General features: G+C 41.1%; 1 protein-coding gene across 1 annotated transcript; it reads right to left on the bottom strand.

Moving 5' to 3' along the window:
• Positions 1-890: 890 nt before the first annotated feature.
• Positions 891-6,306, bottom strand: cyb5r2 (cytochrome b5 reductase 2). The gene is made up of 9 exons (XM_088298656.1): positions 6,162-6,306; positions 5,845-5,988; positions 5,684-5,756; positions 5,483-5,589; positions 4,754-4,883; positions 3,335-3,418; positions 3,061-3,146; positions 2,872-2,971; positions 891-1,144 (listed from the first exon to the last, which is right to left on the bottom strand). Exons 1-9 carry the CDS (start codon positions 6,174-6,176, stop codon positions 972-974), a joined length of 912 nt encoding a protein of 303 aa, XP_088154782.1. The 5' UTR covers positions 6,177-6,306; the 3' UTR covers positions 891-971.
• Between the last annotated feature and the right edge of the window lie 9,135 nt (positions 6,307-15,441).

Genomic DNA, 15,441 nt, shown 5'->3' with positions numbered 1-15,441 from the left:
CAAACAAATTACAATAAGATTTCTATTTGCTAGTCTTCACTGCTTCAGGTGATGGCTGGTCGTCAAAGGTAAGCAGTTATGTATTAAGTATTGTAGCTACAAAAGTGTATAAGCAAAGTTACGGTAGTGTATGTGGCACTAAGCATTAAGAAGGATTGTTAGAAGTTAGTATCAATATATAGATACTGTACGGTCTACACAGCATAGGTGTTAAACTCAGGCACCTCATTTTATATGGCCTGCGAAGGGCAAATCATCTATGTCAACTTTCTGTTTCTAGCACATTTTCTTCACTTTTAACATTATTGGGATAAGAGATATTTCCATTTATTTGTTACCAATCCTCCCCTTATAAAATCTACCCATCCATTATCGATACCGCTTCTCCTCACAAGGGTCGCGGGGGTGCTGGAGCCTATCCCAGCTGTCTTCGGGCAGTAGGCGGGTTACACCCTGAACTGGTTGCCAGCCAATTGCAGGGCACACATAGACAAACAACCATCTGCGCTCACACTCATACCTAAGGGCAATTTAGAGTGTCCAATCAACCTGCCATGCATGTTTTTGGAATGTGGGAGGAAACACACGCAGGCATGGGGAGAACATGCAAACTCCACACAGGAAGGCCGGAGCTGAAATCAACCCACAACCGCTGCACTGTGAGGCCATCATGCTAACCAGTCGGCCACCGCGTCGCCCAAGGTTGTAAATAATGAATTGAAAAATTGTTGAACAAACAATTGGCTTCTGATTTCAAAAGTGGTTTCAATTTGTTGTGAGGGTTCACACTCATAACAGCCCTCTGAGGGAAACCATAACTGCGATGTGGCCCGATCACAAAAAATAAGTTTGACACCCCGGCCTACAGTATAACTGACTACACATTCAAATTTTAGAACATGGAGGAAAAAAACTTTATTGTGTTTTGAAAGTGTTAAACAACAACCAGCACTAACTTGCTAATCTCTACACTAGTATGCAAAAATATGATCAGTTTTGTATCCCAGTTTGTCCAGATTTGGCAGACACGCGTACTGGATCATTGGTGGAGGACCGCACAGAACAATAAGAACATCTGATGACGGAGGAGGGAGGTGAGCCTTGATCATAGTCGAGGTCACAAACCCGGAACTGTACTTCCAACCTAGAGAATGGACAGAGGGTGAGGAGTGGTATGTTAGATTTTGGGGAGGTTGCAGATATTGACACAAAACATTGAAAGGGCAAGAAACACAAGATTTTACACTTGTCAGATCAATGCAGACTTAAAGCCGATCGAGCATGCAATTTTCCAGATCAAGAGAAGACTGGAGAGAATAACCCCCCAAAACAAACAACTGAGATAAATTGTGATGAAAGGAAAAAGACAAATGAAGAATACCAATATCTGCTGATGTCTGTGGTTTAGGTGAAGTGCAGTTATTTCAAACAATATTCAGAATTTTATGACAATCCAAATGGCTGAAGTCCACAGAAAAAAATGAACAAATTAGACTCACTGTTCCAATAGTAGGAGGGCCGTGCACTCCCCTTAACAGTGGAACAGCACTTACTGTTCCTGTTTGTCACCAATAGTGTTTACTTTCGGTGTAATGCATGTAAATGTATTCATCGTGGCAATAAGAGTCACAATTTTATAATTTAAAATGGAAAACAGCTGTTGTGAGAATCTTAGATGGTAGTCCAGTGCAAAAGCATTTAAAATGTGTGAGTGATGGTTGAAGACAGTGATTGATGCTCTTAGTCTCTCTCAATCGCTCTAAAAAAACAACAATCTGGACAAATATGGTCTGAATAAATAAAGAAAATTGTTACATTTGCAAGTAATCAGACTCTGCTGTGAAATTAGGAACAATTAAGCTTTTGCCGACATCCATGGCAACCAAGCATACACACCAAAGCGTGAGAGCAATACGACATAATGATCACGGGTCTGTTGAACAAATAAAGAGGCAGAGTAGGAACATCTTTCAAGGATTTTTACAACATAGCTTATGTAAAATATTTTTCTCATTATTTTCTTCTCGCTTTAAGGATTATGCAAATGAACGTTTTTCCGAGCTACTTTAACACTGTCATAACTAGAGCTCCCTGCTTGCACTGCTGGGATTTTCCCTCAGCAGACAAGTCTTTGTTAGCTTCTTCACTTGAAAAATTCAACATGGCAACCAAAGGACTTAAGCTTAGAGACTTTCAGCAATACTCTTTTTGCCCATGTCTTGTATCGATATATGATCTAACTTTTGAATAGAAGTGTTTCCAGCATATCATTAATGTATCAGAATTCAGGGTTTCCAAGTACTTTCATGTTTTACTCTATAATTTGTTTCGGCTGTATTCTGCTTAGTATTGCAAAGCTTGACTCAGTGTGTGGTGAAAATCTGTGTGAAAGCAGAAGCTACGTACTGCTCACCAAATGTAAGTTCGGGTTGTATTGCATTTTCAATTCCATTCATGATAAAATGCTGTAGTAATGAATCAATTTAAATACTGTGAAAGTCAAAAACCCCCAAAGTTGGAGATATAAAGGTCAAACTCAATTTTCAGGAAAATTCCGTCAAAATCGCAAAACCTTACTTCAGTGCTATGTCAGGCATCACCCAATGAGTGAGTCGTTCAACCTTTGGTTTAGTTTTTTCTTATAATCCATAAATTGTCTTATTTTTGTACATACATTACAGTTATTACGGTTTACATTCCCTATAAATAAAGTTGTATTGTATTGTATGATAACAATGGAAATGTGTTTTGAAACGTAAAGAAATAAGAGCACCACAGAACTGTATTATATATTTCCAGCGGCAAAGATACTCAGTCATAGTCAGTCAGCATTTTTGAGACATCGAGAGTTGAGGGAAAAAATGTCATTACCTTCACTAGGTTTGTCCAGTGTAAACCAGAGCTTCAGTTTATCAGGATGGCTTTTCTCTACCTCGTGAAGCTCCTCCCTGAGTAGAATGTCTTTCTCTGTCTGGAGTACAACAAATCGAGAGACACATAAAAATAAATAAATAAAATATTTTTTAACTGTATAAAGAACAACACTGTACACAAGCTGACCTGGTTGGCAAAAATGAGATGGCACGTCGTGTTGTCATTGGGGTCAGCTGTGATTGTCCGAATTAACTGCAACATTGGTGTGATACCTGCAATGGTAAAAGACTTCATTCGTTTTATTTATTCATGACCCTTGTTTTGAAAATAATGGGAAGGATAATGTAATCTTCACACACACACACACACGCACGCACACACCCACGCACACGCCCACGTTTATTTATCCACAGCAAACAAGTACAACTCATTAACAAACATTAATATAACCTAAACAAACCTGTTCCTCCAGCGATCATGCCAATGTGTTGGAACTTCAAATTTCTTGGTTCCGACTTCTTGTCTGGTCGGATGGAAAACTGACCTGATCAGAGAAAAGGAAAGCCTGTATTTTATATTACCTTGTACAACAGTGACACCTGCTGTTGGAATCATGCACATACAGCACACTGCAAGTAGGTTAACCCAAAGTACCATCTGTATTGTATCCCGGATGTACTCACAGAGCTTCACTTTTTACACGTCTCGCTGTTACGGCCTCATTCCAAGATAAAAACGTTTTTATTGCCTCAAGATTTTACACATAAAGTAAAACCGAGTGAGGAATTGTCTGAAGACCTCTAAATTGAATTGTCTCGAGGCACAAATCAAGAGAAACCTACAGAAAAATATTCTGTTGCTTTGAATGTTCCACTGAACACGTGCCCTCCATCATCCGTAAATTTAAAAAGGTCCGAACCACCAGGACTCTTCCTAAAGCTGACCACCTGTCGAAATTGAACAATCCGGGGTGAAGGGCCTTCGTTAGTCTGGTGACCAAGAAGCTGATGCTCGCTCTGTCGGAGCTCCAGCAGTGCTCTGTTGAGAGAGGAGACCCTGCCAGAAAGGACAACCATCTCTGCAGCACTGCTCCAATCAGAACTGTATGTTAGCGTGGCCAGACAGAAGCCACGCCTGCATAAAAGACAGCTTCCCTGGAGTTTGCCAAAACGTACTTGAAGGACTCTCAGACCATGAAAAAGAAACCTTTCTGGTCTGATGAAGTCTTTGGTGTGACTGCCAGGCATCATGTTTGGAGGAAACCAAGCACTGCTCATCCCTACAGTGAAGCATTATAGTGGCAGCATCGTGCTGTGGGGATGTTTTTCAGTTGTAGGAACTGGGAGATTCTTCAGGATTGACGAAATGATGAATGTAACAATGTACAGAGACATCCCGGATGAAAATCTGCTCCAGGGTGCTCAGGTCCTCAGACTATGGCAAAGGGTTTGTTTACCTTCCAATAACCCAAAAGCACACAGCCAAGACAATGTAGGAGTGGCTTTAGGACTGCTCTGTGAATGTTCTTGAGTGGCCCAGCCAGAGCCCAGACTTGAATCGGATCGGAAATTTCTAGAGAGATCGGGAAAAAAATGGCTGTGCACTGACACTCCCCATTCAACCTGATGGATATGGAGCCCTGCTACCAAATTTATGACATCATATCCAAAAAGGCTTGAGGTTGTAATTACTGCCAAAGGTGCGGCAACAAAGTATTGCACATAGAGCAAAGGACTTATGTACCATTGGGTGTTGTGTGTAGAATTCTTGAGGGGAAACAAAAAACTATCTTTCAATTTAGGGATGAGGCTGTAACATAACAAAATATGAAAAAAGTGAAACGATGTGATTACTTTTCAAATGTAGTGTACAAACATACCCTTGCCCTTATACACCAGTAGTCCACTCGGTCCCCTGAAGTCAATCGCGTCTCCAATAGCCATGTTGTCCAAGTACTGTGACATTTTCCCTCCCTCTGGGAATGAGGTGTGAGTGTTCTTATAATACACCTGGCAACAAGAAAGGTTGTCTTAAAGAATTTAAATCAAGGACATTGTGGACTCAAATGTGGGCTTAAGCTTTTGGTTTGGGGCATTTCATGTCCAATCAATATTTAGTAGAGTCAGCCCCACAGGCAAAAAACAAATTCAGTCAATCAAGATACTCACCAGAAATAGTTTAACTTGCACTCCGGCCTCATCAATTACATAGTGTCCATTAAAGGATGTCACATCTGCTTCTCAAATTTTCATTAAATGTTGATTGTACTTATGGGAGGAGCCATTATCTCGCCATGCCGTTTCTCACAAAAGTGAGTATTCCAATTACATTTTTGTAACTATTCTATATCTTTACATGGGACAAAACTCTGCTACAATGAAAAGTAGTCAGTGTAAAGCTTGAAACTGAAAATTTACTGCCCCCATAAAATAACGCAACACCTACACATTAGTGTTGCATAATGGTTCTTTTGTGTCAGATTAAAACATTATCTTTTCTATATTAAAGGTTTTGAATCAACTTCTGAAGAACAGCTTTCTTGAGGGCCACAAAAAAAAAGATCATCAGGAGCATATGTTCTCATGTAATACAACAAGTTGTTAAATACTTTGATAACGAGGTCGACATATCCTTGCTGGTCATCGCTGGAGACTGGCGTGTAGGCTCTGACCACCAGGTTGCCGTTCACCTTGCCTGAGAGATACACGTGCTGACCTGGTGAAAAGAACGCCGCCAGAGGATTGAATACACCAAGTATAAATGTACTAATGCGCTCATAGATGAGAAGGACAGATGGGAGTTTTAGTACCTACTGGCAGTCCAAGGATATGATCTGAAGAGGCAAGGCCAAACCGAAATTTCTTTGTGTCATGACTAATTTCCTGCAAGGGGACAAAGCCAAAAAGATAAACGCGAGGCTTATTCAAAAATTGCTTTGATTGCTTGACTGTGTGTTTGCATTCAGCATACCTTTTTGTCGATGAGCTTTAGAGGATATTTAACCGTAGGATCAAGCAGGGTGACGGGCAGTTTCTTCTTGTTTGCAGAGCCGCTCATTAAGAAATACAGCACACTTCCAATCACTACGCACACAGGCACCACCGCAGACAGGAGCTGCAACGTACATGCTATGTTGCAGTACATTATGCAGCTTCAGTTACACGCATTAGCAGATTTGTAGCTGTGGCATGCACCTTACTGCAGTCAATTAATCATTTTACATGTGTTAGGATTTTCAGTGCAACAAAATCTGAATTAGCAAACTGGGAAATGAAGATAATTCTCACCATATTTGGATCCATAGCTCTGACAAGTTATACAGAGTTGGAAAGTTGTTCTTCCTTGTTGTTCATGCAGTCCGAAAGACCAGAGTCCACGCAGTCATAGTGCCTTTCACTTCCAACACATGCGCTGGGGGGGAGTTGCCCATTCTGGAACTAGAACGTTAACTGCTGGAAGCACCAATTGGAAGACGGATTTCAGCATGACACTACATAGCATGACATCACACTTCGACAGAGAAAGGAAAGGGATTCAACAAAGAGAGAAGAAAGAGTGGTTGGCAGTAGAAATATTTCACTTAATCATTTAGAAAGTATTTACAGCATAAACCTGGGTCTAAATGCACAAAATACATTATCATGACATGATTTTATTTCTCAACAGTCATAAACAACAACCATAAATATTACTAAAGTTGGATTTGTGGACTTATTATACAAGTTGAATTACAGTCATAAAAATATAAGTATGTATGATAAAGCAAGTCACGTCTTTTATCCATATTAAAGCACAAACAGAAACAACCTTCAGTTGGACAACACTAGAATAATGGTTAATGGGAGATTGAAACTAATAAACCGTTACAGTTGATACATTAAATGTTACTCTTACCTAAATTAAATGTCACAGCCAGCCCACCCAGTCCACATTCATCTACATCTACTTGCACCATCTTGAGCAGTGAATGAGTTTGCCCTCAACAACAACACAACACAACCTTCAACTCAGTGAGATTCCGATTCGATTCGATATGGTACGACTCAGTTCAAGAGGGTATGATTTGTTGTATCATTTCAATCAAGTTGTCAGTTCTGTAATCATGTCATTTCCTTCGACGCTAGACAATTAAAGATCATTTGATGCATATCTCGATACATTTCATAATAGAACGATTTGACGTGGTTCGATTCAATGCACTTGCATCTTTTAATTAGAAAATGATTTTTCCAATTTTCGTTACGTCCCTAATTCAGTTACTTCTCTCTCCCTGATGATTTTCATCATCAAGCTTCTCTCCTTCACATCTTGTATGGCGGGGATTCCTTTTTATGGCGGCGCGTATAGACGCAGCGGTTAACGGCTCTCCCCCATCGAGAGCCTGCTGACGTACTGTGTCTCCACCTGGTACAGCGGCTGCACTGAGGCGGACAGAGTGAGGCTCCAGAGGACGGTCAAAACAGCGCAGAGGATTATTGGCTGCTCTCTCCCCTCCCTGTCGGACATCTACACCGCCCGGTGCCTCAAAACGGCTCTCAACATCGTCAAAGACAATACCCACCCAAACTCCCACCTGTTCGACCTGATGCCCTCTGGCAGGCGCTACAGGTGCATCAAATCAAGGACCAATAGACTGAAAAACAGTTTCTTTCCAAGAGCCATCTCCATTCTAAACTCTCCCACACACACACGACCACCCTTACCTTGCAGAACAGCAACGTGATGTGTTTTTATATATCCTATTCAGTATTATTTTCCATTGCACTAACTATTCTCTTATTTATCTAATTTATATATTTGTCTGTATTATTGTTGTATTGCACTGGAGAGGGGAGCTCTCTAATCTCGTTGCACACTTGAGTACAATGACAATAAAGGGATTTCTGATTCTGATCAAAGTTTTCTAACAATAAGGATAAAAGAGAGTGGTTAGTCACGGCGGCATGTTGATCAACTGGTTAGCACGTCCGCCTCACAGTGCAGAGGTCATGGGTTTGAATCCGGCTCTGCCCTTCCTGTGTGGAGTTTTCTCTGGGTACTCTGGTTTCCCTCCACATTCCAAAAACATGCATTGCAGGTTGATTGAACCATCTAAATGGTCCCTTGGTATGGTTGTGAGTGTAATTGTTTGTTTGTCCTTGTCTTCCCTGTGATTGGCTGGCAACCAGTTCGGGGTGTACCCCACCTACTTCCAAAAGACAGCTGGGATAGGCTCCAGCATGCCTGCGACCCTCGTGAGGAGAAGCGGTACAGATAATGGATGGTTAGACACTACACGTTAATTAGAATTAGAATTAGAATTAGAATTAGAAATCCCTTTATTGTCATTGTACTCAAGTGTGCAACGAGATTAGAGGGCTCCCCTCTCCAGTGCAATACAACAATAATACAGACAAATATATAAATTAGATAAATAAATAAGAGAGTGCAATGGAATTTAGTACTGAATAGTGTATATAAAAACACATCACAATGCTGTTCTGCAAGCTAAGGGTGGTCGTGTGTGTGTGGGAGAGTAAGAATGGAGATGGCTCTTGGAAAGAAACTGTTTTTCAGTCTATTGGTCCTCGATTTGATGCATCTGTAGCGCCTGCCAGAGGGCATCAGGTCGAACAGGTGTGAGTTTGGGTGGGTATTGTCTTTGACGATGTTGAGAGCCCTTCTGAGGCACCGGGCGGTGTAGATGTCCGACAGTGAGGGGAGAGGGCAGCCAATAATCCTTTGCGCTGTTTTGACTGTCCTCTGGAGCCTCACTCTGTCCGCCTCAGTGCAGCCGCTGTACCAGGTGGAGACACAGTACGTCAGCAGGCTCTCGATGGACGAGTGGTAGAAGGCTAGCAGCAGCTTCCTGTCCAGGTTGAATTTCCTGAGGACTCTCAGGAAGTGCAGACGCTGGCGGACCTTCTTTACCACTGCTGTGGTGTTGTGAGTCCAAGAAAGGTCGTCGGAGATCTGTACTCCCAGGAACTTGAACGTGTGGACCCTCTCCACACACACGCCTTCGATGCAGAGGGGGGGCGGCACCGTCTTGTTCCTCCTGAAGTCGACGACAATCTCCTTTGTTTTTGCAGTGTTAAGGTGCAGTCTGTTGTCCTTGCACCAAGCTGTCAGTCTCTTTACCTCCTCTCTGTAGGCTGTCTCGTCACCTTCAGAGATCAGACCGACCACTGTCGTGTCGTCAGCAAACTTGACGATGGTGTTGTTGCCGTGGGCCGGGCTGCAGTCGTAGGTGTAGAGGGCGTACAGGAGAGGGCTCAGCACGCATCCTTGAGGGGAACCGGTGCTCAGCATGCGGGTGCAGGACGTGTAGGGGCCGAGCAACACAGTCTGGGGTCTGTTGGTCAGAAAGTCCCTAATCCAGATGCGTGTGAGGGCAGGGAGGCCGAGAATGTCCAGTTTGGCGACGAGGATGTCTGGGATGATCGTGTTGAATGCCGAGCTGTAGTCCACAAAGAGCATCCTTGCATAGCTCTGCTGTCGTTCCAGGTGGCCCAGCACAACATGCAGAGCAGTGTCGATGGCGTCATCAGTGGATCTGTTAGCCCGGTATGCAAACTGGTAGGGGTCCAGAGTGGGAGGAAGGCAGTCCCTGATGTGCTGGAGAACCAGCCTCTCGAAGCACTTCATGATGACTGGTGTGAGAGCAACATTTTTTCAGTAAATAAATTCATACTATTTGACAAAACAATAGAAACATCTGGGTAAGAACAGCATCCTGTGATGTTTTATATCTCATATACACCCCACCCCATTTTATGTACAGTATAAAAAAAAAGTATTTACCTTTGTCATACTGAAATGATTGCTATGGAGACATATGTTCATAACCAACATTCAGAAAAGATCATCACATTTCTGAGCAGAGCAAATGTGCCTTTGAGCACACTAAACGAAATCACTCCAACCACATTGGAACAGGTTTTTCTCATGTGTACCTGTATATTTACTGCATGCTCTACAAAATAGGATACCTCCACAAATGTGTGTACACATATGTTCGCCACTCCATTTGTGTAATGTAGAAATGTAATGTAGAAGAAAGAAAAACGTCCGCATTACATTACTTACAACCATTATTTGAGGCGACCAGGGGCGAGAATTTTCTTACAGCATCTCTTCTTACATATGCAGTAGGAGTAATTGTGTGCATGTATGCATATATTGCGGCATATGGAGAGCACTTTATTACAGCTCCAGCTGTTGTGAAATGCGCTACATAAATACAACTGTACTGTATGGTATTGTAGCAAACGCATTCCTTGCAGAGCAGTGGATGTGGAAGATGAGGCCGCTGCAACCATTGTGGAAGATGTCTCTGGTCTGACAGTAGTGTCAGTGCAGCCCCTGGGTTCTCCAGTAATGTTGGAGTGGCCTCTGTGTGCAGACCTGGTACGGCCCATCGGTGCTGCAGAACAGTTACTGAGGTCTCTGGATGCTCCAGCAGAAATTGACCTTGACCATGATCTCTAAACTGTGAGGCCATCATGCTAACCAGTCGGCCACCATTGACTTTTATTATTATTATTATTGTAATTTGTAGTAGTATTAATATTATTATTATATTAGAATTTATGTATTAATTATAAATTTTTACTTTGAGGGCATTTACACCTCTATTACCCCCCTCCCATTCCGAGTCAATTTGTCAATAAAATTGTATTGTATTAGCTCTTTCAAACAACGCATCTTTAAATTGATCTTTTTTTTGGGGAATATTTTGGAGAAACACAGGAAGCACTTAAGTAGCAAAAGATGAACACAAAGTGCCGAGGAATACTGTATTCTTTACCTACTGCACTAATTTATTAATTTACTTTCTGAAATCAAAATCCTTTCTTTATCACTGATCTTTTTGTCATGTCATGTTGAGTTTGGTTTAATATTTAGTTTCATGTTATTCCTTGTGTTCCTTTGGTGTGTCTTTCGTTAAAGTTGATTGTGTCCACTTGAGCTTGTAGTCAGGTTCCCGAGTGTTAGCCAATCAGCTCCCACTACCCCTTTGCGTCTTGTCCAAGCGTTCCATGTTGTCTTGTCAATTTGTATGCATTTAGTTCCTTGGTTACTTTCAGTCTCGTCGGTCTATTGTTGGTGAGATGTAATGACGTGTCCTCTGTGTCGAGACTCCGATGCGTGTACTGACTAAACTGGGAGCGAATATTTGAAGCGCGCACCGAAAAAAAAAATGCTCGAGTGACGTAGGTGATGACGCACGAAGCCTACGAACCGGCCGTACCACGTGACCAGTTCAGGAAGCGCATCAAGCGGCTCATTTTTTTAAACAACACTCACTGTTGTGAAAAAAAATATATACTCTATATATTTTTTGCAACTGTTTTGTGGTTCCGTCTGTTGCTTTTTGTTTCATATCCACCCATACATACCTGTCTGGTATGGTAGGGAGAACTGTAGGGTTAAAGCCAACAAAAAGTTTACTGAACGTCTTGTCCTCTGCAATAGAGAAGGGCAGGGAATCCGAGATGTCAACCAAAGCAGTAACTACACAGCTCCATGTAATAATTATGTGTTGGAAAAATACACATTGCTTATTACATACTAGCTCCTGTGCGACTCAAACCCACAACTCTGTGGACGGCTAACAAAGCCCTACATCACTGTACCACCACTAGCAAGATACGCACAAGTGTAATGTTGATTCCTTGTTGTAATTGGACAGAATATAATTTTAAGACGGGGTCCGCGCTGGCTTTTATTGAAGCAGATGTAACTGGCAGTGCAACATTTGATATTACAAAAATGAACGAGACAAAACTTTTTGTGAGTGCATTTTTTATCCACAACAATAAAAACTCAATTGCTGCATTTTCCTTCACCCTTTCCGTGTCAATTTTATGTCATGAGTGCAATTCTAATCAAAACTATGCACGGGATTCTTGTATTTCAAGTTTTCTGACAAGATTGTGCACTTGTGTTATTTAAAATAAAAGATTTCTGGACTGTGTGATGATCTTGGTGTTTTTGGGCTGTGAGGCCCCCTAAGGTGACTAGAAACACCCCTGCACATACACACAAAATACGCACTATCCTGACGACCACACTTGGGGCTGAGGTGGCCGTGCTGCTGGACACTGAGATGAGAGGGAGTTTCTCTCCCTGACTGGTGACGAGCACGTAAGAGCTCCACTTGCTGGATGTTCATACAACGGTCAAGCAGCACCAGTAAATCAACCTGAGAGTCTCTAAATTTAAAGTGCAACATTGCTAATTAGTTCTATCAACTATTTTAATAGCCACAAGCGCCGTGTGAAAGGACATCACAACATGTTCCGACGTGTGATTTGAGCAAAACTACACAGAGGCATGTGAACGTGAGTATATTTTCTGCATCACAGGTCCCATTCTAAGCCATGTAAGCTCCTGGTTCCTGTTTATGCAGCACAGTTGGCCAGCCCAGGTCCCAGTGGGAGATCGACCGTTTACTGGGACCTGCTTTCCAGGCAGCAGTCGATTGGTGCTGCATAAATGAGCACAGAATGCATGTCATGTTTTCTTTCATGTACTAAATACGACAAACCAAATTAACTGTGCTTTGGCCCACACACAACCTAAACAAAATTGTCTAGTAAGCAGTTAATGTCTCTTTTTTTATGGTCCTAATAAGTACCTAAATGAACAAATGGTGAACAAAATGTCTTGCCTTGCAATGATCTTTTGTCAACATGTATGGAGCCAGAGGCTAATAAAACAGGCTTGTCAAATTCTAAAACAATCAAGGTGCAATTCTATATCCAGCACCCTGCACCTATTTTGGGGCAAAATAAGGAAGACTAAATTAACCCGACACAAAGAAAGAAAACATATTTAAATTATCCACAATAAAATCTGGACCATTAGTATAATAGTAGTTGACATATCGCACTAACACGAAGGAATGAGTTTGACAGATGTGAAGCGTTTTTAAATTGTAGCCAAATCATTTCCCCCCCACCCATGTGGATCATTACCTGGCTTTATATGCATGTAAAAGTAACACGTTACGTCGAGTTGAGTGTTTGACATACAGCCCTTAAACGCTCATGTGATTTAACCCACGCAATCTATTGCTCAGATATTAAACACACTGCATGCAATACAAGGGTATTCACAGAGTAGAGGAATTTAATCCCGCTGACAGCATAAAATCTTAATGTGGTTGCTCAAGAGCCTGTCTAAATCTGACCTCTGCAAAGTGCACAAGTAAAAGTGGAGGAATGATCTCTAGCGCACTGACGGGAATAGGTCATTGATGTACAGATGGAGATTTATGGTTTAATGCTATCGTGCTATCGCTTTATCCTTGACTAAAACTATGGAGTTGCAAATTACACACATGAATGCACGAATGTCAGCATATCAAACAACCTTTATTTCTTATTTTTTGGTTCTCAAACCAAGGAAAACAAAACAGGCACCAATTGATGTATTCTGTTTTAAAGTGAATACACAAATACAGTAGCTGTGACTGAGTTAAGAGCGACAAATCGATCGGTCAGCTTTCAACAAAAATGACATATGAAATACGAACCATCTTTTCATCCTGCTTAACGTTTAAAATTCTGAGAAACAGCATATACATTCTGTGTTTGCCACATCAGTAGAAGGAATGTCGAAAACTAAACACCACACACAGCGGTTGGATGTACCAGACCAAGATGGAACAGAGCATAAGGAACTCAAAGTTGCTGAAAAACCCAGTGGCTCTTAGCATTTGATTAGCCAGAGGATACATAACTAAGACAACATTATTCAAAAGAAATGGTGTGAAAAGGTCCTGAAACTGATGTGAATGGTCAGGTCAGTTGAGATCAAAATAAGACCACGTGTGTAGTCTCTGGATCACACGGGATTCACCAACACTTGGCAATCAATCCAATATCTTCAGGATGCAAACTCCCAAATTAAAATGTTGATTTCTGAATGTGGATGTATTTCTTTGAATTTGAGCAAAACAGTTCCTAAAACATGATTGATGGCTGTCCAAAGTTCTTAAATGTTGGACCTATGCTATGATCATCTCATCAGATTTGGATCATAACATATCCCAAAAAGTTCAGATGAGGCTTTGGTGACTTGCATTGCCATTTAACGAACATTTTTGGCATGATTCAATAAATCTGTCTCACCAAGTACAACACCAAACAAAAAAGCCAGAGGAGAAATGCAAATTCTGATTTCCTCAGGAAAAAAAAAAAAAAATCATACAAAACTGGCCTACTCACACATTTACATTAAGAACGCTCCTCAATAGGATTTATTAGACATTTCTCCCAAATTCCATGTGGTTAGATTAGACTCAACTAAAAATGAGACTGTTAGGAGCAGACAGGAGGCTAGGCTATCATATTCAATTACATTCATATGAAAGAAAAACAAAGATATTATAGTCAAATACAAATCAACAGGAGGTACAAATGCAAAACGGTTCACCACTTAAAGCAGATAATGATAGTTGAGTAGGCTTTGGGGAGTTCGAAGACTCACAAGAAATTACAAAAATATGTCTTCATTTGAAATCTACCTAAACAGAGCTACCATCCTCAAAAAGTTTGAAAACATAGCTCACCTCTGTTTTCTAATTGTTCCAACTGTTTAGGCACTGACCACTAAAGTGTGGAAGTTACAAAGCCAACTAATTACGTTTTTTTTTTTTACTCCAAGATATTCATAGGACAAGACATGAACACATGTGAAGTTGTCACCTAAGCCATGGAGAAGACAAGAACAAACCTCAGCAAGGTCACACCCAGATTATTCAAACATTGTAGTGTTCTTAAGAAAACAAGACGGACACGGACACACACGCGCACACACACACTGAGATACTACTTCTGAAAGGTCAAGTGTTCAGTAAAACCGAATGAAGTCAACAGGTGGTATACAAAAGTTTAGTGTGACAGTGCCTTATTGGAGCCAAATGCATCCTTAAAATGATTGACAAAGAGCTTTATGTTTTAAAACGTCAACAAAAAAAATGCGACACAAGCACTTATTGAAATTACAAAATGGGTTTGGCAAAAAACAACAACAACAAAAAAAACAACCCTCCCAAAAAACGAACAATAAAAACAAAATTTGTCACAAATGACCAACATCGAAAATGAGTTTAATTAGCAAGCAATAGGCTCTGGTAACTACTGTACATTGTACATGATCTAACTTGCATTGCAACTAGCAATAAACAGCAAAGGGATGACCTTTGGCCAAGAAGGGATCAAAATGGAAAGTTTTATTCAAGGACAGCTCTAATTTGCAGCAGTTGTATATTTGTGGTCAATGTGAACCACATGGCTTTAGTTTTGACAGGTTTGATGGAGGCTGTGGCCTGACCAAACACTGGCTCTGAAAATGACTACATTCACATTGAAATGTGCAACTTCAGCTACCTTGTACACAGGTAGACTTTTTCTGCTTTTATGGGCTAACTGTTAAGGCATCTCAAGTCAATATGTATACACACATATATGGAAAATGTGTATAAACACATGTTTACAATATACATATGTATGTTGTATACAAAGCTATATTTACAGTATACAAATATAGAGGACCACCGCTACTACTCGCGCAAAT

Source organism: Idiotropiscis lumnitzeri, chromosome 6, assembly GCF_059441095.1.
Source record: "Idiotropiscis lumnitzeri isolate Australia: NSW breed Sydney's pygmy pipehorse chromosome 6, RoL_Ilum_1.0, whole genome shotgun sequence".
Taxonomy (NCBI): Eukaryota; Metazoa; Chordata; class Actinopteri; order Syngnathiformes; family Syngnathidae; genus Idiotropiscis; species Idiotropiscis lumnitzeri.
The sequence above is the reverse complement of the archived record's forward strand: the minus strand, read 5'-3'. Positions and strand labels throughout refer to the sequence as shown.

Excerpts from the sequence above, each read along its gene's own strand:
- cyb5r2 (XM_088298656.1), bottom strand. Across the intron at positions 3,419-4,753 it reads ACTGGTGTATAAGGGCAAGG|GTCAGTTTTCCATCCGACCA; the intron begins GTATGTTTGTAC and ends TTCTCTGATCAG. Across the intron at positions 2,972-3,060 it reads ATCTCATTTTTGCCAACCAG|ACAGAGAAAGACATTCTACT; the intron begins GTCAGCTTGTGT and ends GTTGTACTCCAG.